General features: G+C 37.1%; 1 protein-coding gene across 3 annotated transcripts in view; it reads right to left on the reverse strand.

The window, feature by feature from the left end:
* Positions 1–23,957, reverse strand: part of ATAD2 (ATPase family AAA domain containing 2) — a 67,696-nt gene extending 43,739 nt beyond the window's left edge. For 2 of the 3 annotated variants that reach the window (XM_019459914.2, XM_019459913.2), the window contains exons 1-8: positions 23,454–23,957; positions 12,751–12,899; positions 8,228–8,277; positions 6,715–6,880; positions 6,274–6,376; positions 5,851–5,938; positions 4,261–4,431; positions 3,527–3,644 (exon numbers count right to left, since the gene is read on the reverse strand). In XM_019459914.2, the coding sequence (XP_019315459.1) occupies positions 3,527–3,644; positions 4,261–4,431; positions 5,851–5,938; positions 6,274–6,376; positions 6,715–6,880; positions 8,228–8,277; positions 12,751–12,899; positions 23,454–23,621 (1,013 nt within the window). In that variant the 5' untranslated portion in view covers positions 23,622–23,957. Of the gene's footprint in view, positions 1–3,526; positions 3,645–4,260; positions 4,432–5,850; positions 5,939–6,273; positions 6,377–6,714; positions 6,881–8,227; positions 8,278–12,750; positions 12,900–20,168; positions 20,283–23,453 lie in introns of those variants that run through there. The other variant, XM_019459915.2, reaches the window with a different exon arrangement.
* Between the last annotated feature and the right edge of the window lie 203 nt (positions 23,958–24,160).

Below are 24,160 nucleotides of genomic sequence, written 5' to 3' on the forward strand. Positions count from 1 at the left end.
TAAGTGGTAGGGCTGGGCCTGAAACCTAGCAGTCCTAGTCATGGGTCCAGGGTTTTCACAATTACTCTATACTGTAGAAAGGCCATTTTTTCAGTTTTAAAGAGATTCTATACACCCACACCCACACTCACTCTTTATTTTTCATTTTACTAAAACTGTTTGAAATTCTGGCATAGACAAGTGCTGGACCAGCACTGTGAACTTAATCAGTGTTTAGAGTTGCCAGTTCTAGCACCTTGACACCAGGTAAGGGGCACTCTGGAATACTGGTGAAGCAACGGTACTAGGTTACCTTCAGGTTCAAAGGGATTGGGCTTGTTCCAGAAATTGCAGACTGAAACTAAAGAATAAACCTTAGATGAGTAGAGGTGAGTAATCATAAGAAAGAAAATCCTGCTTAAAGGCAGCATTCCTGAACCTCTGTTATGGTAAGCACGCCAAAAAACCCTTGGAAGATCCTGCACTGTGGCTGCAAGGTTTTTCGACCATTTGCCATGGGTACCGAGAGCAATGCCCAAATGATTCTCTGGATGTGTGCTCTGGTCCCATGCCTAAGTAGGTGAAGTAGGACATGAATATAAACAGAAGCTGGTCTCTTTAAGAAAAAGTAAAAAGGCTGAGCAAAATGACCATTACAGTGTTAAAGGGGAAGAGATGTTCATATCACCTTGGTAAGAGTGTTAGGGGGAAAAAAAAAAGGTTTAAAGGGCTACATTCAAAAGGTCAGATAATATTAACAGTTGAAATGTGGAGAAATTGGAACATGCATACATTGCTTGTGGGAAAGTAAAATAAAGCAGCCATTCTGGAAAATAATTTAGCAATTCCCTGAAACAGTAAATATAGTTAGCATTTGATCTAGCAATTCCATTTTTAGGTACATACCTAAGAGAAGTGAACACATAAGTCCATACAAAAAGTTGTTCACAAATGGTCATGGTAGCATGATTCACAAAAAGTAGAAACAACCCCCAAAATATGGTATATTTATACAATGGAATCTTATTTGGCAATAAAAAAGAAGGAAGTACCGATACATGCTAAACGTGGATGAACCTTAAAAATGTACCAAGTGAAAGAAGTCACTCACAAAAGAGTCCACGTGTATGAAATACTCAGAATAGGCAAATCTACAGAGACAGATAAAAGATTAGTGGCTGCTCAGGGCTGTGGGGGATGGAGGGACTGGAGATAACTAAAGAGTACAGGGTTTCTTTCTGAGGTAAGAAAAATGTTCTAAAATCGTTTGTGGCTATAGCTGCACAACTGTGAAAACCCCTTGAACTGTACATTTTAAACAGGTAAACTATATGGCATGTGAATTGCATCTCAATAAATGTGTTATCAAAAAGAAAAAAATTTTTACAAAGCTATCAAAACCAAAATCAGTCATTAAGTCAAATAATGTGACTCAGGGTACAATTTAAATATCTTAGTTCATACTTTAATTTAAATGTGTCAGAATGAATAAACAAACAAAAAGCAGAATCAGACCAATAAGTACAGAGAATAAGCTTGATGGTTGTCAGACGGGTGGTGGGGGGGTGGGGGTGGTAAGGGAGGATGGGCAAAATGGGTGACCAGGAGTGGAACATACAAGGCTTCCAGTAATGGAATGAGTAAGTCACAAGAGCAAAGGTACAGCATAGGGAATACATCGTCAGTACTATTTTAATACCGCTGTTACGGTGACAGATGGTAGCTACACTTGTGGTGACCAAAGCATAACATATACAGTTGCTGAATAACTATGTTGTAAAATTGAAACTAATGTAACATCATGTGTCAACTACATGCAAATAAAAAATAAATAAATACATAAATACATAATAAAATAATAAATGTGTCAAATCTTCCACTAGTCTATGAGATCTGAGGGCAGGAATCCTGACTTAAGTCATTTTTATATCCATAGTGCTTAGTACATGGTAGTACTCAAACATTTGTTAATTGGAGAAAAAAAAAGTCCTGCACCCAAAGAAGTATGAGACACTTTACATAAATAAACGGTAGACTCTGTGAACCAAATATGGGAACCTGAGCACCAAAGGAGCAAAAAAAAAAATTCCTACCTGCTGCAAGATCCATTATAGGTGGTGACTACAGAGGCAGTCATTAAATACATTACTTCCTCATTAAATACATTACTTCCAGAAACATATACCCATTAAAAATGGAAGAAGAAATTTAATCTCAAAGGAACTGCTGGCCTTTTTCACTTCTGTTGGATCTAGTAGAGGTTTATCCTTTAAGTCAGGCAACCAAGACAGCTGCCCTGGGCCTTATGCTTGGTGGGGATTCCAGGGAACGTTACACTTTACCCCCCTTTTCTGCAGATCATTAGATTTCACTATCAAAATACTGGTCTTTAACAATATTCCAAAGGGGCCTATGAAAAGTAATGATAGTGTGGCCTCCTTTCAGGTGCAGTTTATCTTGGGCAGCTCTGACAGTTGCCCTCCTGACCCTCCATCCTTCTGGGCTCTGGTTTTATGGAAAGGGATGATGAAACAGGAAATCTAGGATGTACGCTTGTGATTTTGACACTCTGAAAATGAAATTAGAAGACGTAGGGACACAAGCAGTATTTCATATTTTTCCTAGAAGAATGTCAGTATTTACAAAAGTGTTGCTTTCAGTTATTAGTCTGCTTCTATGAGGAGACTTCCAAGAACTGTTCAAATAGTTGAAGTCTCATAGGATTTCAGTCTCACCTCTGAGGAAATTAATATTAGAAAAAAGTACCATTTCCACACAAATGTCATTTTTTCCCCTGTCTCTTTAATCTTCACCACGAGCTCTCTCATTCATGAACTACTATAATGTTATTATTACCCAGAAAGTTTTAATGAATCAGAAAGCCTTTTTTAACTTGGGAAAATGAGGAAATAACAAGAACTACCTCTTTGGACTTAAATATGACAGACAACCAGCAAGTGTTATGATGTAGAAGGAAAAGAAACCCACAAATAATTTTAATAGTCAAAGAAAATTAATGTTTCTTACTATATGAGAAAAAAATTTTTTTAAAGTGGAAATAAAACCTCAGGGAAAAAACCAGATCCAGAAGAGGATGGTTAGCATCGTGAAAAGTCTAGAAAGCTATGTAACTTAGAATGTTTGTCACAGTAAGAAAATATGTCTGTGATACTATGTGAAATAGTAGACTTAACCTACACTCTAACTTAATGTGAAGATTAAATAAAACAGTCTATGTGAGATGCTTATTAACACCAAGCCAGGAATACAGTAAACACTGAAGCAAAGGTAGCTCTCTATTAGTAAAGTGTGGAACAACGAAATAAACTACCTTACCATGGTAGTTACTAACTACCTAGTAATGGAAGCAAAAGCAAAAACTAGTCAGTGGTAGCAGGGATAAGAGCACTACAGGCATAGAGAGAACTCTCCAAGATACAGGATTCTAGAATTCTATCTGGATACATCCAGTCCTAAAACTCTAGAATCCTACCTATCACAGCCACAATTACGTTGTTATAAATCAATCAGTACTTCAGAACCAAACCTGTTCATTCGTTTACAATAAGGACTTCTTGGTCCCGCAGAAGATAATCTATATCTTGGTCTTGCAGGAGAAGCTGGGCCAGTGTAAAATATGTTGGGCTTTCTCTGGTGACGAGGTTCTAAAAAGAAGAATTATAGGTATGTGACATATTAAGTAGTTATGAAGATAATTTTGTTCTTCATCTAAATACTTACAAAGGTGCTGCCTTCCATGAAAATACTAGTACATATCTACCACAGACTATTTTACTGTCCACGTTTAAAGTCATTTATGTCTGCAGGGTTGCTATTGAAAATTATATAAAGCACAGACACCCACCCAACCAAAACACACACTGGCCATAAACAACCATTATGATTGTACTGATGCATAACAGCTGGTTATCAGCCCTGCATATATATGCTCATTAGGACTGAAACACAACTGTAACATAAATCAAAAGCAGTCTTATTTACACAAAGTGAAAAAATAAACTAAGTTGAAAGCTATAAAATCTAAAGTAAGTAAAGACAGACATGAAATTTCAAAACGGCCCAATTATTTGCTTTGGTCAAGGCTAACATCTAACTTTCTTGAAGTAATGACTTCTTGCACATTTAGGATAATTTAAGAAAGACAACAGCCATGGATATTCTACAAAATGAAAACATGAAAAATAAGAGCAGAGGAAAAGCAGTAAAGATAAAAGTAATATAATTACATCTTCTCCTAGGACAAATATATGTAACACTTACTTTCCAATGGAGCCTGGTAATAAACAGTAGCTTTTCTCTGTCTAAGATAATATCGTTTCTGATTATCTTCTTCCCCATCTTCTTCATCTTCATCGTCATCATCTTCATCATCTTCGTCATCATCTTCACCGTCATCTTCATCTTCTTGGTCTTCACCCTCTTCAGATGATTCTACAGTTAAGAAACATTTACTTTCAGAATACTCACCAAAATGTTAACAATTTTTAATAAAGGGGAATTGAAAGAGAAAGAGACCCTCCTTTAAAAATTTACTTCTAGATTGCTCATAGAAATGATTCTTTCGCAGCATTAAATGAAGATTTTAAAAAATGAAGTAAATTATAGAATTAAAAATAACTAGAGGAAGGAAAAAAGGAAATAGGGAAAGATGTTTAAAGGCTACTGTCAGTAGTACCAAACTAAAGTTTATGGTATTACTGCTGATTTCATTAATATAAGTGACTATGCTTAAGTTTCCAAGTTAATTTAACATGTTGACAAATTAAAGTATCTCCTCACTTAGCTTTTTCCTTTAATTTTTTCATTTTTACTTATTTTTAATTTTAATTTTTTAAGTAGGCTTCACGCCCAGTGCAGAGCCCAACACAAGGGCCCGAACTCATGACCCTGAGGTCAAGACCTAAGCTGAGATCAAGAGTTGGATCCCCAACTGACTGAGCTACCCAGGCACTCCAACTTTTGCCTTTTAAACTTAAGTTTTAAATTCCATCCAGCCCTTCTGGCTGTCACTGAGCTACACAGAGCATAACTCAAATATCTACTTACAAAAATGTAAAACACCTCACCAAATATTTAAAATCCATTTCAGAAAACCGGTTTTCACTCAAGAAAAGTTCTAATAAATTACAGTTGTAATTCCTAACAGAAGAGCAAAACTTAATTTTAATCACCTTTCAACTAAAATTGGTAGAGATGTGTTGTCTATAATGCATTATATAAGCAAACCAGGTTTATTTGCTTTAGATTTGTAGATTTCAAGTACTTTCCCAAACAAAACACACTATCCTTTTAAGCTTTCCCCTGCCCTCACTTTTATTTCATTTTATTTTTTCATTTTTTTTTTTAATTTGAGAGAGAGAGAGAGAGAGAGAGAGAGAGAGAATCTTAAGCAGGCACCATGCTCAGCACGTGACCTGAACCGAAATTAAGAGTTAGACGCTCGGGGCGCCTGGGTGGCTCAGTCAGTTAATTGTCTGACTTCGGCTCAGGTCATGATATCGCGGTCTGGGAGTTTGAGCCCTGCGTGGGGCTCTGTGCTGACAGCTCAGAGCCTGGAGCCTGTTTCAGATTCTGTGTCTCCCTCTCTCTCTGACCCTCCCCCATTCATGCTCTGTCTGTCTCTGTCTCAAAAATAAACGTTTAAAAAAAAAATTAAAAAAGAAAAAAGACGCTCAACCAACTGAGACACCCAAGCGCCCCTCCCCTGTTCTCACTTTTAAATTATGACCAATCCTTTGATCTCTCGCAAAATACCAATAATGTCACAGCTTCTGAATAGAAGAGCTGAGCTATATTCTACTAAATAAAAAGTGCTGAAATTCAAACCCAGAAGTAAAACAAAAGACTAACCCACACTGCCTTCTTGATTGTCAGTTGTTTCCTCATCAGTTCTTTGAATACCTTTTTGTTTTCCTCTTGTGTACATATTAAGATTCTCCTAAAAATGTTTAAACAGAAACCATTAACATTTAGCATATTTATTTAAAAAATTCAGTAGGACCTTCCTATCTTGCTTAATAAAATGAAGATATTTATAGCTATAAACTGTTAAAACTCCAGCAGTATCTAGTAACTGATCAAACAAATGCTGAACAGTTTAAAGATGTTGAAAACAATGAATAATTTACCAAAAATGGATAGGTACTATAGAAAAAAGGTTAAATTGGAGATCACTAAATCAGCTGTGAAACAGGAGGAGATATTCTTTTTTACTGAAGTGTAGCTGACACACAATGTTGCATTAGTTTCCAGAGTGAGGAAGGAAATATTTACTTCTTCTGTTTCATTAAACACTCCCAAGTCTTCAAGTTCCCTCATTCGCTGTCTACGCATCTTCTTCATGTCATCCATTTTTTGAAGTACGGCTTCAGCAGTGCTTTAAGAAAATTGACATAAATATAAGCTAAAACTGTAAAAGAGTGGTACAGTTTTAAAAGCTTGATTTTTCTCCCATTATATTTTTTAATTGCTGGGATTTTAAATATCTCTATACAAGGCACTGATTTACCTGTGTAAAAATATTCTATAATTTTTTTCCAAGAATTTAAAGATCTATATAGAATCATTCAAAGTCCTCTAATAATCTTTCTCCCTTTTGCTTTACACAGCTGAATGCACTCAGGCTAAACACTCAGGCTAGTTGAAATTTATGATCCTTCCCCAACAACAAATTATGCCACCTAAATCATCTTGATATAAATAATTTTTACTTACTTTGTTATAAGTTTGTCAAACAGCACAGATTGGTTCACACTACTGTAACGACTTCGAATCCTACAACTTCGGCGAACTTCAACATCACCATTCTCTTCATGCAGGCGTTCTTTAGTTTGAACAATGTTTCTAGTCCTCAACGACCGAGTAACCGGAACCACTTTGTCTTCAAGATGTGTAAATGAAAATAAATGGAAAGATTTTAAATAATGGCATTTATAAAACAGTTCTAAAATGAACAATTGAATAGCTACACTTTCATGTAACAAGATCATAATATCTTGAACTGACCTATCTTAAAAATATTAGGAAACAAAAATAAAGTTACAGCATACACCTACCATACGATCCAGCCATTCCACTCCCCAGAGAAAAGGAAAGATATATAGTACAAAGATTTGTGTTCAAGGCAGGTTTCTGATAGCCCCAAACTGGAAACAACCCTAATGTCCACCAAAAGATGAATAAACAAATTGTGGGAAATAACCTAAGTGTCCATCAATGGATAAATGGATAAAGAAGATTGTAAAAATATACACACATAAAAGAATACTATTCAGCCATGAGAAAGAAGAATATCCTGTTGTTTGGATATTCTTCCAAATACCCAAGGTCCATGGATGGACCTTGAGGGCATTATGCTAAGTGAAAGAAATCAGTGAACAAATACTGTCTAATATCACTTAAATGTGGAATCTAAAAAAAACCCAAAATCGTAGAAACAGATTAGGATGTTGGTTACCAAGGCCTGGGAGGTGAGAGAAAAGAGGCAATGTTGGTCAGAATACAAATTTCCAGCTATAAAATATATAAGCTCTGAGGATTTAATGTACAGTATAGAGATTATAATTAATATATATTGTATTATATACTTCAAAGTTGCTGAGAGTAGATCTTAAATGTTCTCACCACAAAAAAGAAATAGTAATTATATGACATGATGTTGGTGTTAGGTAAAACTATGACAGTAATCATTGTGCAATATATAAATGTACCAAATTAACATTTGCTGTACACTTTAAACGTACACAATGTTATATGTCAATTATATCACAATAAAGCTGGGGGAAATACACAAATTGTGGTATATTCATATAACAGAATACTCAGCAAGAAAATGCAACAACATGGATGATATTCAAAAGTAATTATACTAAAAGAAAGCCAGACAAAAAAGAGTGCATACTGCATAATTTCATTTACATAAAACTCTAGAAGATGCAAACTAAACTATAGTGATAGGAAGCAGACTGGTGATTGATCAGGAATCTTGGGGTGTGGAAAGCCTGGAGAGGAGCTGGGGGTATGATCATAAAGAGGCCTGAGGAAGTTTTTGGCAGTGATAGTTATCTTTACCATCTAATTGTGGTGTGGTTTCACAGCATACATTTGTGTCAAACCAAACAAACTGTATACTTTAAATATGTACAGTTTACTGTGTGTATCTCAATACATTTGTACACAAAATATGAACTACAGGTTTTAAATCTGAAATGACTTTAACATTATTTACCTTCTTTGCACTCTTCTTTTTTCTTATCAGCCTGCTGTCTGGCCAATTGCCTATATAAAAAAAACATATTAAAAATTTTAAAATAATTGACATAATTTTAAATCCCATATTTTATGATAACTAAAAAATAGGGTAAAAAGTTAAATCAGCTTAGAGAATACTAAGATACGTAAAAGGCTAAAAAACACTGAAAAATAAAGATCTTTAGAATATCTATGCTCATGTATGTTTAGTTACGGCTAAACAAACTCTGAGAAGCCTGTTGTGAAATGCAATGATACATGCATGAACTCTTAAACAGAATTAATCAAAGTATCTTAGTTAAAACAAGAAATTATATCATTAACCTAAGTATTGGGGTATAACTGAACTGTAAGTATTGAGCAAAAACAAGACAATGTGTTTTATATCATAGGAATATAGTTATTGCACATCCTTGAAATATTTGTAACTATAAACAGAACTAATGTCCCTTAGTGATATGTTAATTTCCTTCTAAAAACATTTGCTGGCTACTAACTTTATGACCTGCGTTATCATTCACCTGCAGAAACAGTCCCATTTATGAATCAGATATCCCACTTACAAACTGGCAGACAGAATCTACTGAGTTGGAAATTAAACACTTTCAAAGGCTTAAAAAAAACAAGTACCCTCCCCTAATATTTTTTCCAAAATCCACTGAACAAACAAAACAGTTTATCTCATTAACTTATTTTTAGGGACACAATTTTCCATACCTAGATAGCTACATCTATTAATCAACCTATATGTCAAGCTATTTGCAAGTGGGCTGGTTATACACATGGGATTTCAAATGTGACATTTTAAAATAAAGTGGAACCATCTTATCCAAAAGTTAAATCATGTGTCCTCACAATAATGTAAGTCATCATGAACTCATTATCTCTTTTGGTAAGAACCAAGAACAAAATAAAAACATTTGAGCAATCCATCAACAGGTCAGGGCTAGCTTGTTCACAGGCTCATAGACATTTCTCATAAAAGAACCCCTCCCTCCATACCATGCAGGTCTGCACTTCCTATTAGTCCCTATTAAATGCTAGAACACAATGATAAAACAATGTTCTGGCCCCCTCCTCTCCTCTCCTCTCCCTCCTCTTTCTCCCTTTCTCACCTCCCTTCCTCCCTCCCTCTCTTTTTTCTCTGCCTGTTGGGGAATGGGAGCACCTCTCCCCTTGCAGGGGTTGATAAACTTTTTCTTAAACAGTTAGATAGTAAATATTTTAGGCTTGTGAGTCATAGTCTCTGTCACAAGTACTCACAAAAACAATTCTAACAACGAAGCAGGAAAGCAGCCATAGAATGAATGGACATGGCTGTGTTCCAATGAAACTATTTACAAAAACAGGTGTCTGGACTTTTCTCAACTCCTGCGAATCTGATAAAAGCTACAGATCTTTTCTACCTAGAAAACTGCATATACACATACAAGTTTATATCTTCTTTCAGAGGTTTCATATGCCCCCTGAAAACTATGATTATTGGACCATAATCAAGAACTACAGGACCAAAGAAATAAAGATCCTGCCCTCAAGGTACAGTTACTCAAATCTTTCTATATTAGTCTAACAGTCTTAGTCCCCTGGTCTTTGAGCCTCAGAGAGAAAACAAAAGAGATGGAGGGACATAGAAAGAAGTAAAGAGATTACTACACTCAGGCAAACTAGCAACACAAAAAGGGTCACCCTGGTAAGAAACAGGAAACTACATAAAACAAAATTCAACAATACTGTAGGCCACTTTATCTAAGTCTTATAGAAACAGATCCTGATGTTATCACTATGTAAAATAAGTCTTTGTAATAATGATCTTAATTCAGAGATTATATAAGATAGAAATTCTTCCCCTCAGAAGGCATATAAATGGCCAATAAGCACATGGAAAGATATTCAATGTTATTAACCATCAAGGAAATGTAAATCAGAACAATGAGATACTTTCACACCCACTAAAACGGCTAAAACCAAAAAAAGATGGACTATGACAAGTGTTGACAAGGATGTGGAAAAACTGGAACCCTGATACACTGTTGGTGGGAATGTAAAATGGTACAGCTGCTTTAGCCAACTGTTCAGCAGTTCCCCAATGTCCCAGCAATTCACTCCTAGGTATATACCCCAAATAATCAAAACCCTATGTCCACACAAACTGAACACGAATGTTCACAGTATCATTCATAACAGCCACAAAGTAGAAACAATCCAAATGTCCATTGTGCAACAGAATCTTATTCAGGAATAAAAAGAATGGAGTGCTGATGGGTACACAATAAAATGAACCTTCAAAACATACCAAGTGAAAGAAGCCAGACACATAAGGCCATAAATATGATTCCATTTACATAAAATGTCCAGAATAGGCAAATCCATGGAGATGGAAAGTAGATTAATGGTTCCTAAGGGGCCAGTGGGGAGGGAGAAGGAGGTGGGAGATAATATAACAGGATTTCTTTCTGGGGTGGTGAAAAAGTTCTGAAATTGGACAGTAAGCGATGGTGACACAATATTGTGAATATTCTAAAACCACTGAACTATATATTTTAAAATTGTGAATTTTATGGTATGTGAATTATATCTCCATAAAGTTATTATTTAAAAACAATCTGAAAAGACAGGAATTCAATATATTTTAGAAGGAATCAAATTTAAAAATACCAAGTCACTCATCTTTAATTCTAGATTAAAAAAGTACCTATTTTAAAACATTCCTTTATACATTTTGAACATAAGGTCCAGCACAACTTGAATAAGGTACAGATTTTTTATTCATGTTTCACAACTTGAATAAGGTACAGATTTTTTTAAAAGATAAAGACTTTAAGGACTTCCAACATTAAATTTTTTTGACTATGTACAAGCCAAACGAGACATAGATTTATTTACATTTTATACAAATAAAACTATGAAACTGAACACTAACAAAAATATTAACATGAGGTTTTGCTGAAATAAAATAGCCATTTGCTGTGTGAATATGGTACAGACTGCTATCAGTTTCTCTTAAATTTGGTTTGTTTTATGTCATGACTCAATTCATCCACTTCTCTTTTTGAAGTATTCCAAACCTTCATTTCAACAGCAGGTCATGACATCACATCCATGGCTTTCTCTTCAAAGCATCATTTATGTATTATGGTCAGACTCAGTTTTTATCTCATGAGCCTGAGATAATTCAAGCAGTACTAGTTACTGCCAACTAGTTGTAAGCACAAATGTAGGGCCTGAAATTTTATGACTATTCTCTGCAAGGTAGCAATTTAGATGATCCAGAATGTCAACTTTTACTTCAGATCATGAAATAAATTTTAAAATTCTCACACAGAATCCATGGGCCACTCCCCACACCCCAAGAAGACTTGAAGTTTCAGAAATACTGGGGTAGTTTAAATTGTATTTCAATCCTGTAAGTTGTACATTTCTCCCCCCACTTTAGCATCTCTGAAATTAGAGATGGGTCTTAAAATTGATGGAATGTTTAACTTTCGGTGTTTTTTTTCTCTTTTACTGTCTCATGAAATAATGAGTGTTTAAATTGCTGCTATCTTGGATCCCATGAAATACAGTAGTAAACATGCCATAAATAATGGATGAAAAAATGGATGCAAATTTTAAAATGTGTAATTAAAGACTATTTAAACAACAGTAGCAAAAAAAATAGTAACAAAAACAAATTTAAAAGGGCATGATGTCATTTATCTGGAAAATCTGCTACATAAAATAATCAAAATAAACTTAAGAGGAGGGTTCTAGTCCTATAAGTCATTATGAGAAATTTATGAGAAGAATTAATATATAAAACAATTATTTCATCAAAAGAAATTTATTCTAATTAGCACTTTCCCGCTCATTTATGTTAGGCCCACCAAAGTGGGAGGAAAAGTAAAGGTTTTTAGCTAATTAAATTTAAATCTGCCCCTAACCAAACAAATCCAAGTTCCCTGAATCACCTATCTAAATTCACTAAAACTAATTCCTTGAGTATTAAAATGGAATTCATGCCACCTACCTCAGGGTTCTTGAGAAATGAAATTTAAGTATGTATAAAGCATCTAGTCCCCTTAGACAAGTAAAAAAAAAAAAATCATGTTCTGTCTCCTATGTGACTGCTCTAGAAGCATACTAACACAAATTCATAAATAACTCAGAATTGATTTGCTTGATAGCAAGCAAACAGAAATATAATTCCTATTCTGAATAAAGGCTTTGTATAATTATGAACAAAACCACATATCATAAACAAGTTAAAATGAAAAAGTCACAAATATACTCAAATAGTTTCAAGCAACTTTGTCAGCTGCACTCACACATATCACAAATACTCTCTGTGAACAAGAAAATAAAAACAAACCTGGTACATATTAAAATTTTAATTCAATGATATTCATTTGTGGTAATTTCATTTCGTCTTGATGATTGGTCAAGAATACACTTAAAAATTAAATGCAAATCCTAAGTTACTTTAAAACTATTTTGAATTGGAATTCAACCATCTTGTATTACCTTGTAAAATGCCTTCCATTAGCACGTTTCTCTGTTATTTCCATATTCTTATCAAAACTAGAATCTGAAGAATTCTGTGCATTTTTTCTCAAAGACCTTAAGGCACGCGTCCGGTGGTAGGTTTCAACTTCCTTAACTGAAGACCCATCCTTTAAGAAAAATTAAGAAAGCCATCTAAGTTTTTCTTCAAACTCTCTAGTTAAACTCCTAAGAGTTTTCTTTGATTACAAGTTTTTAACAACTGCTTTTTGTGCAGAATCATTCTGCATCTCCCCAAGAAACTACAATAGTATCTAAACAATCATTTCATGATAAACAAATACCAGCAAATTTCATGATAAACAAATACCAATATCTATGAAATAGCTAATATAAAATTTATTGATGGTTTGTGGCTCTATTTCATAGCAAGTACTCCAGGGAATAAAGTATATAGTTTACAACAAATGCTCCTTTTAGGCTATGGAAATCAGAAAGACCCACACACAAACCATTGCCTGTCATGCAACCACTGGCAGCAACTTTAAGGTAACTGGACCATCAGAACTGTAATTTGGGCTTGGATGACAAAAGGAGTTATTACCATCTCTTTCACAGTTTCACCCAGATGATGCAACACTTGAATTAAAAAATTGTTTATGTATGTTAATCTGTTATAAAAACCATAGTGCTCTACGTAACTTTATTATTGCTCAATAGACTAGAGTTTCTCTTAGTGAGCTGCTTTATGAGCTACAGAGCTTGTCATGAAGTATTCAAAAGTTCATACATATCTCTCTGAAATCATATAAAGGCTACTTTCACATAAAAATAAAAGGCCAAAGTACCTAACAAGTCTCTAATTACATGCCATACTACTCTGAAGATTGGTAATTCTAGAAAAACAGGCAGTATTTTTAAAAACCTGCAACATTAGTGTACCCCCAACCCCTTAGGCTGGCTTTACCCAGTCATTTCATTTTGTTTTATCAAGACATTTGATCATTTAATTTTGCTTTGAGCACTGGTTCACAAGTAAAATAAGGATATGTAAACCACAAGGATTTGTGTTAAGAATTAGGCGGGTACTTCATAAAACGTTAAGTGATACCACTTTTATCAGTGTACCTACATGTAAGGATGGTTGAAAAAGGAATACCTTACACTTTTAAGTAGGTGTCTTATTTTTAAAATGAACAGCTACATCTTAGATGGGTATAGTATAACAAGACTTTCTAAGAAAAATTTTATGGGAATCTATTTCCAGATTCTCAACTTCCATATGTACTTAAAAAAAAAACAAAACTGATTTGCGTGAAGGCATCCTCTTCCATTTACCTCTCTCATTTTACAAAAGAAAGTCATGTCTCTCACCCATTCTCCATCTTACCATTGTGGACTGCCTCAAGGCCTTAAAAACCTTCCTAAAGCCAAAGAAAAACACTAGTGCAGGTGTTAAGAAAGTGAATGACAAAGCAAGGCAACAAATCCTTTGTTAGGTAAGGTAGTTTCTAATTTTCTGCTTTCAACAAAACTGAAAGGAGACCTAATCAAGCTAAGAGACCATGAAAAAAATTTTTGGGCTAGTGTTTTTCAGCATACAAGCCAGAAAAACCGAGTGGCACTGCTAAACTCCTTTCATTACTGTCTACTTACTTATGTGAACAATGTTTCTCATTTCTCAGTGCTTGCATTTATAAAAACAATGAAACTAATGACAAACATGATCTTCAGCAGTAAGATTCTTCCACAGATATATGGGTGGGGGGACTTCAACCACATGAAATCCTAATGAAATCTTACTTTCTATGTTTAATCATTTTTAATCAAAACAGGTATGTTTTTGCTGTTTGAATCAATTGAATATTAATAGATTGTATTTCTTATAGCCTTGTGATCACAAAAAAGTGTAAAACACTTCGAATTTTTACAAGTACAAAAGGACACTTAAATTACTTTTAAGTACAAAAGTATATCAAGATAAAATGCTGTGGGTTAAGTGAATTGAGAATACAAATTAAAAGAGAGGAAAAAAAAGAATTAAGATAAAATTTCTGGCTGTTAAAGGAATGTGTTTATGTATTTTTTTAACGTCCAAGACAAATATTAAATAACTACGGTTTTTAGATTCCAGTGGATAAAAAGACCGATGTAGTAGTTTTATTTTTTTAATGTCAGCACTGTAGGATGACAGAAATGATCCCCTTCCTAACTACTTAAACCAATCAGGATGGGATAAACCTCAGATAGCAAAACATTTTAAGGGAAACCTTTAAAAGTACAAGAGAATACAGAGAAACTCTTAGAATAAAACATGGGCAAAAACTTTCATAACATTGGATTTGACAATGATTTCTTAGATATGACACTGAAAATACAGATAACTAAAGAAAAAGATCTGGAATTAATCAAAATTACAAACTTTTGTGCCAAGGATACTATCCACAGAGTGAATGGAAACCCATGGAACAGGGGAACATATTTACAAATCCAATTAACTGACAAAGGATTGATATCCATAATATATAAAGAACTCCTATATTTTAACGACAAAAAACAATAAAAGAAATGGGAAGAAGACTTGAATAGATATTTCTCTAAAGAATATATACAAACGGCCAATAAACACAAAAAGATACCAAACTAGTCACAGAGAAACACAAAGCCAACCTACAAATGAGATGTCACTTCACACTTGCTAGGATGGCTATTATAAAAAAGAGAAAATAAGTATTGGTAAGTATGTGGAGAAATTGGAACCCCTGTACATTGGTGGTAGGGATGCAAAATGGTACAGCCACTGTGGAAAATGATATGGCAATTCCTCAAAAAATTAAACACAGAATTACCATATGATCTAGCAATCCTGCTTCTGGGTATTTACTCAAAAGAAGTGAAAGCAGCCATTTGTATACTCATATTCACTGCAGCATTATTTACAATAGCCAAAAGTAGATGCAATCCAACTGTTCAATGATGAATGAATTAAAAAACTGTGGTACTTACAGTAGAATATTATCCAGCCTTTAAAAAGGAAGCAAATTTCAATACACTGCTATAATGTGGATGAACCTGAAGACATTAGGCTAAGTAAGATAAGTCACAAAAGGACAAATATTGTATGTTTCCTCTTATGTGAGGCTCCTAGGGTAGTCAAATTCATAGGGACAGAAAAGAATGGTAGTTCCTAGGTGCTGGGAGGAGGGAAGAATGGGGAGTTACTGTTTAATGGGTACAGAGTCTCAGTTTTAGAAGATAAAAGATTCTAGAAATGGATGGTGATGATGGTTGCAGAACAAAATGTACTTTAAGGCTACAAAACTGTACACTTAAAAATGGTCAAAATAATATTATGTTATCAATGTTTTATTACAACAAAAAAAGAAAGTAGTATCATCATACTCCTGAAGATAATAAAAAAGGTTTGTTTCCATAGGAAAAAGGGAGGGAGGTGCTAACTACTGGGAAAAAAGATTCCCTGAAAAACTTGGAAGACTTAATTTTGTAAGTGGTATAAGTCAATCTTTGATTTGCATAGTGAGTAGCTTCGTTCATACTCCCTAAATAAGTGCTAGGCATCAAGAAAAGCTTTCCTTAACTGTTTGGAGAAAAAACAAAACAAAACAGATTCTTGGGGAATCACCTACATAGAGGTACATAATGGGGAGTTTTAAAATATCAGTTTTCAAAAATGTTTCTTACAAAAACAATATAAAAATAAAAGCAATACATGCTCATTATAATTGGAAAATGAAGAAATGCACAAAGATGAAAACATCACCTTTAATTCCAGCTACCCAGGATAAATGTCAACCTTCTGGTGTATTAACTATTCTTTTCCTATGCAAACATATTCACACAATATTTAAATTGGACTATTATTTATGTTTTGTAACTTTTTTCTAGTAACACAAAACATTTCCCATGCCCTGAAATACTATTCTAAAAATCTTCTAAAATGAATGACTAGTATTCCAGCCATTACATGAATCAATTTAATAAACTGCTTAATGAATTATATTTAAATTATCTGCAATTTTTCGTGTTATAAATACTTCCAGATGGATTATCTTATAAACATCTGATTTCCTAAGGAAACTAGCACAGTTGTTAAATCAAAGTCACAGTTTAATATAGCTTATCAAAATAATTCTCAAGGGGTAAGTTAAATGCCAACTGTGCATTAACATTTGATGATAGAAATGAGTACTTTCACTTTCTATTTTTTACATTTTACAACATGTATTACTAGAAAAAAATTTTCTAAGAAGTAAAAAGCCAAGAGAAAATGTGCTGAATCTGAAAACTAAACCTGGAGATGTAATGTCCTCATTTATTTTTTTTTTTAATCTACTTAAATAATGAGAGCACTGATAGTTCTTTAAAGTAGAGTTTTAAAAGAGGAAAAAAATATTTTGTTAAGATTTTTCAGTCTCTTATAATCTTGCAGAATCAGTAAGTTAGTTCAGGGAAGAAGCAACAACAGAACAAAAGCTTTTCCCCAAAGTAGATACAACTGCGTAATAGAAATATTCTAATATGTTTTCCCACAAAAGACCAAGCTCATCCAACCTTTAAATTCCTAACAAAAAATATGTATGTGGGTCAGTTGGTTGAGTCAATTCAAGTCTCAATCCAACCACTGAAGTGTAAACAGGATTTTTAAAATCACAGTCAAAATACTGACGTAAAATGTATTCATATAGACATAGGACCCCTTGAAAGCTTGATCAGCATATTCTAATACACAATGGTACACATGTTATACCTAGTATAGCAGTGATATCCCTCCTAAGCTTCATCTTTTTTTTTAATGTTTATTTTTGAGAGAAAGAGGGAGGGAGGGAGAGAGGGGGAGAGGGGGAGAGAGGGGGAGAGGGGGAGAGAGGGGGAGAGAGGGGGAGAGGGGGAGAGAGGGGGAGAGGGGGAGAGAGGGGGAGAGGGGGAGAGAGGGGGAGAGAGGGGGAGAGGGGGAGAGAGGGGGAGAGGGGGAGAGAGGGGGAGAGGGGGAGAGGGGGAGAGAGGGGGAGAGGGGGAGAGAGGCGGAGAGGGGGAGAGAGGGGGAGAGGGGGAGAGAGGGGGAGAGAGGGGGAGAGGGGGAGAGGGGGGGAGAGGGGGGGAGAGGGGGAGAGAGGGGGAGGGAGAGGGAGAGGGAGAGGGAGAGGGAGAGGGTGAGAATGTATGTGTGCACACTAGCAGGAAATGGGCACCGAGAGTGGGAGACAGAGAACCCAAAGCAGACTCTGTGCACCATCAGCACAGAACCCAATGTGGGACTTAAACCCAAGAACCGTGAGATCATGACCCAGGGAAAAGTTGGACGCTCAACGAACTGCGCCACCCAGGCACCCCTCTCCTTAGCTTCATCTTTAAATAAAGGTGTGTGGGGTCCAGTCTTCATCATGAATCTATTCCACAAGCTCCAGCAATTTGATTTCTACCTCTTCAGCTCTTAAAATAGACCTAAAACTATCTCCCAATAGCTAAATCCAATGGACTCTGCTCTACTCCACTGACTTCTATGGAGTTGATCACTCCCTTCTTTAAGTGCTTTGATCCTTTGGTTCACATGATACTTAAAAAAAAACAAAACACCATAATTCATTCCCTTCTCATCCTTAAAATATAGCCATTACTGCGGATCTTCTTAAATATATGTTTTGCTATGTCTTCTATTCAGCTTCAAGAATTCAACTATCACTTCTATACAGGTTGACTACCAAAGATATATAGTTCTAACTTCTCCCCAAACTCTAGCATACTCCCAAGGGTCTACTGCACACCTCTTTCGCTGGAAACACTGCCTTCCCTCTCTATCCGAATAACTCTCAGATTTCTTGCAGTATAATTTGGCATTTTTCTCTCTGTTCCTTCTAGTATCACTTTAACTTAGCCTCTAGTTTTCTCTGCTTTGGTTTATTGTATTAATAGTGTACCAATTAGGAGCCCAAACTCTTTTTTTAAGTAGGCTTCATGCCCAGCAGAGAGCCCAGTGCAGGCCTTGAACACATGACTCTGAGATCAAGACCTGAGCTGAGATCAAGAGTCAGATGCTTAAGCAACTGAGCCACCCAGGCGTCCCAAGAGCCCAAACTCTTAAAGACAGACTGTCTAGGATTGATTCTTGGCATGTCACTTAGAGCTGTACAATTTTGTCCAAGTTACATAAGGTCTTTGTGCCTTGGTTTCCATATCTGCAACGAGGATAATAATAGTTACTTGATAAGGCAAATGTATGTGTGTATATTACGTACCATGCCTGGCACGTAGCAAGTGCTATGTGTAACTGGTAGCTATTAATATTATAATATTTTAACTGGTCTTCCAAACTCCAGATTTGTTGACTATAATCCATCTTTTTTTTTTTTTTTAAGTTTATTCATATATTTTGAGACAGACAGACCATGAGCAGGGGAGGGACACAGAGAGGAGAAAGAGAATCCCAGGTAGGCTCCACACTGACAGTGCAAGACTTGAACTCACAAACTGTGTGATCATGACTTGAGCTGAAATCAAGGGTCAGATGCTTAACCACTGAGCTACCTAGGCACCCCAATTATAATCCATCTTAAACACTATTTTATCAGATTCCTGTTCCAAAAGTTGCAACTTCTAAGCATAAAATCAAGGGCCAGTCTTTAACAGGAACTAACAAAAATGGACTACCTACTGTTCCTTCAAAACAAGTATACTCTCTTGAATTCAGAGCAGCCATGTCATTCAACTTCAGGGTGCAACTTTCATTGCAACATGTCAAAATATCCCTATTCATGCTTTGGGATACTTCACTAAGCTGTACACTTTCCATTTTTCTGTGTTGTGTTATACTTCAAGTTTTAAAAACTCTTCCATATGTTGTACATCAGTGTCATTTGCAGTACTTTTCAAACTTTTAAATAAACAGACTTTAAAAGTACCTTCTACATACCACAGCATGTTTTATTTTACCTAACATATAGAACAAAAATGTAAACACAAGCTAAAAGTAATGTATAATCATCTACCTGCTACTACCTATGAGATACTATCCCCTACTATTAGCAAGAAACAACCCTAAATTTCGTGAATCAAAGAGCCTCGGAACTGTGAAAGCACAGAAATAGGCAATGGCTAGTCTGACTCTGGGGGAAAACGAAACCACAAAAAGGGCATCTGAATGGGTGAAAATGCTAGATCTTGTGATCCAAATACGATGAAAATAAAAGCTTAAAAAACAAAAAAAAATTTAAACAAAACTTCAGAGAACACATACAAGTCAGGAGAAAAAAACCCCAGCTGAGTGAGATAATATTCAAAATGTGAATATAGAATGTGGTTTTAAATAGGTGACTATTAAGTATCTTCAGAAACCGAAAATAAGGTCAGCTTCTGAGATGAGATGAAAATACAAGTTAACAAATTAATATGAATAAATTTAATCATCTTTAAAAGTAACTTACCCTAAGAAATGATCTGTCAATAAATATGTGGCTGAAAAGACAAGAATACCTAAATACTCAGAGTGATCAAGAAGTTAAGTTTCTGAAATGCACGACTGATGTCAAAAGCAACCTGTAATAGAACCAAATATATTGAATGTAAGCCCCCAAATTAGAAAATATTCCAATCACAAAGGTATGTTTCATTTTTGGTATTGGTGGGCTTTGTGAGGATGAATACATTAGCCCTTAGGACTACCCTTTTTTTTTTTTTTTTTTTTTTTGAGCCAATCCCATGAATTGTAACCCTCAGAATATAATTTGGTCTATGGAGAATTTATAGAAGACAGGAATACTATGGCTCAAAAAGGCATAATCCCTACTAGAAATCCTGGCCTGGGGAAAAAAGTCCTTTTCATTCTACCAAATCCATCTGAGTGCTAATTATTCAACCACCACATACCACTGATATGGCAATTATGGCATATAGTTCTGTACATTGATGTGTTAGGTGTCCTCTGCTAGACTAAGTTCCTTCAAAGCAAGGACAGTCAACAATAAATATTTATTATGTATCTAATACACTCTAGGTTCTATTCTAGGTCCTGGGAAAACAATGCTGAACAAAAGGTCAAAACCCTGAACTGTACAGAGTTACATTCTGATTTAGCAAGACACAAAATGTTTTAAAAGTAGAAAATTAATAGAATATGTCAGAAAGTGATAAGGAAACATAAAGCAGAGTAAAGAGAGAGATGAGAGCGATCTGTAATTTTATTATTTTGTGTGTGTGTTTTTAAGTAGGCTCCATGCCCAATGTGGAGCTTGAAAGCATGACCCTGAGATCAAGAGTTATATGTTCCACTGACAGAGGCAGCCAAGTACCCCAAGAGAGGCTTGTAATTTTAATAAGGTGGTTAGAGCAAGCATCACTGAAAAGGTGAAATTTTAGCAAAGACTTGAAAGAGGCAGGTTCTCCTGTGTAGAACCTGGAGTGACATCGCTTATCATAAAGGTGAATTTGAGCAAGTTATTTTAGTCTCTCTGCCTCAGTTCTCTCATCTGAAAAACAAAGATTATCATATCAACCTCATAAGAGGATTGAGTTAACAGTTGTGAAATTCTTGGAACACGTTAAGTACTATAATTTCTGAGATTCTTTTTATTAAAAAAAATGTAAAAGGTAAAGCAATGGGTCATGCAGATATTCAGGGGAAGAGTACGCCCAACAGACGGTAGAGAAAGTATAAAGACCCTGGTATTCAAGGAGCAGGTTGAGCAGTGTAACTGGAATACATTAGGTTTTGCAAAAAGGAAAATGGGAGAAGACGCCATCATAAAGAGAAAGGGGCACCCAAACTTTTAAAACTTTTAGAGATTTTTGAGCAGAGAAGTGATCAACTGCTTCTGACTTTTACAAAGATCACTCTGGAAGCTATACTGAGAACTGATGATTGTGGAAGAGGATCATTATACACTAACTAGGGTGGAAAACCAGGAGGCCAGTCAAGAATCTATTTTAACAACCCAGGGAAGAGATAATGGCTTGGGGCTACTATGGTGAGAATGGAAGAGCTGAGAAGTGGTCAGATGCTGATTGTATTTTGAAAGTAGAGCCAACAGAATTTACCAATTTGAAATGAGGAGTCAGGAGTCTCAGGTTTTTGGCCTGAAGAACCGGAAAGATGGAGTGAGCATTAAAATGGACTGTGGTCTTAATTGCTGACAGTGACTGAGTCCTAACTATACGCCAAGTGTTCAAGTTATCTCCTTACATGCATGATCACACTTAGTCCTCACTACCCATGTGGTGAGTATCACCTCTTAACAAGTTTATAAACCTGATTATTACTAAGCTGAGATTCAAAACTAACAGTTGTCTTAAGCACCTGTATTACTTATGTTCAATACGTCATTACAACCACAGGATCTAGCATTTTCAGAAGACAATAAATATTCAGTAAGTATTTATTGAAACAATTAGATTTTCTGAACACAGGTTAATAAGTGACCCAAGTTCAGCGCAGAAGTGTCTGGCCTCCTCAGATCTCAAGCTCTGTCTGTGATTGAGAAACAGATCCTGAAAGTCAGGAAAAAAAAATTTTTTTCAATTCAGAATCACAACTTCAGAGATTAAACAGACTTTTTCACTCCCCTCCGTAGAGGAACAACTAGTACAGGGTGCCTAGAAAAGATACGGATAACCAATCTCATACCGCGATCACTCCCTTAACTATGTTTTGTCACTCTCTCCCCCTTGGCCTCTGACTTTCCAGCTCCTAACCCTCTCTCTGGTGCTATTTTTCTCAGCCCTATGTCTACCCTCCCTCAAACAGAACTAGACTACTTCCTGCTGCCTTAAGTTTTCTAGTGTTGCTTCCTTAACTTCTCCACCCTTTTGTTAACGCTGTCTCCTCCACCTGCGCCTCCTCCAGAGGCTGCTGCAGGGGGGTGGAGGGACCCTCTCTCCTGGCCTTAAATCTACACATCGAAAATCCTATCGTACTCCAGATCTCGAAGGAGAAGCAATTCTTTCAAGACGACTTTATTGCTCCGCCCCCTTGGAAACTTCCCCTATAGACATCGTTTATAACTGCAGCATGATATAACAGAAAGGGAAAGAAAGGTTTTGGAGGCAGAGGATCCAAGTTCCAATTTTAGATCTACCACTTACTGGCTACCTTCTAAAGTCCATTTTTTTCGTCTGTAGGATAGATAGGCATAACTACCCATTTTCATGGAGCTGTTACGAGGCTTAAGTGAAGAAGGTGTACGTGAAATGTTGGTCTCCGTCCCTCCACATTATGCAACCCGGTGTTATTCGCTGTGCTATTACTGAACCTCTCTGGATCGCAAATGAAGGTCAGGGAACCTGAATGACCATCCTTCTACTCCTGTGGCCCCTAAAACATCTATTGTGCATCCAGTAGGGCGTCCGTAAACGCGTGCGAACCTACGGCAGGCGCCTGGGCGATAGGTTAGGGAGATGGGTGAGATGGGGGTGGGGGCAGCCCGACAAATCAAGGTTCCAGAGGGCTTCGGTTTCCTCGTTCGCGAAATGAGGTAGTGTCGAACTGCTCAGCCCTCTTCTACACGGCCCAATCTCTTGCCCCGACCCACACCCACCGGGGCTCCGATCTTAGGAAGCCTTCCATTTCACTTGTCCTCCGCAACATTCCTCCCACCCCCCACCCCCCACCAACTGTCACCCGGACCGCGCCGCCCACCCCCAAGCCCCACCCGGACAACCGGCCGCGGGCAGTCCCGCAGGCCCGGCCCCAGGGGCCCGCCCCGGCCGCTACTCACACTCGCCGCGGTAGCGGTGACGGCGGACTGCTCAGCGGCGCGGGCCGAGCGGAGCCGCCTGCGGCCGATCTGCTCCAGGCTGAGGAACTCGTTGGACAGGTCCAAGGGGTCGGTGGCCGAGGAGGCGGAGTGGCTGTGCAGCTCTAGGCTGCTGCGGAGGACCACCATCTTCCCTCTCTCCTCGCCGGGCGTTCGCGGCGGGAGACGGGGTCCAGTCGGTCCGGCAGCCGCACAGGCTCTTCCGCGCTACGAATTCTGGCGCCACAAGCTCCGCGCCAGCCGCCGCAGCGCGCGCACCCGGAATCCCTCCGCCTCCTGTCCCGCCCACGCCGCCTCACTAAAACGGCGGACTCGAAACTTTCCGCCGATCCGCTGGGCGAAAGACTTCGGGCCGAAGTTGAGGAGGACCTGCACCGACAGTGACCTGGACATGAGCGGACGGTGGCGGGAGAATGCTGACTTCTTTTTTTATATAGTTCCGGCTCCCTGAACTCAGCGGAGGGAGACGGCCGGTAGCGGCACGAGGTCCCGTTTGGAATTTTGGCGCGTGGATGTCAAGGGGGGGGGGGGGGGTTAGGGAGGCTCCTCCGGTTCTGATTGGCTGGCAGGGGTCTGGCGGCTCCTCCCAGCCCCGCCGGTCACCTGCCTTCAGCTTCCCGCCACGCAGGATTCAAATGCAAAATGCTGAGTCCTTGACTGGAGCGGGA

This window comes from Panthera pardus, unplaced genomic scaffold, assembly GCF_024362965.1.
Source record: "Panthera pardus isolate Hobbes unplaced genomic scaffold, ASM2436296v1 HiC_scaffold_7, whole genome shotgun sequence".
In the NCBI taxonomy this organism is placed as follows: Eukaryota; Metazoa; Chordata; class Mammalia; order Carnivora; family Felidae; genus Panthera; species Panthera pardus.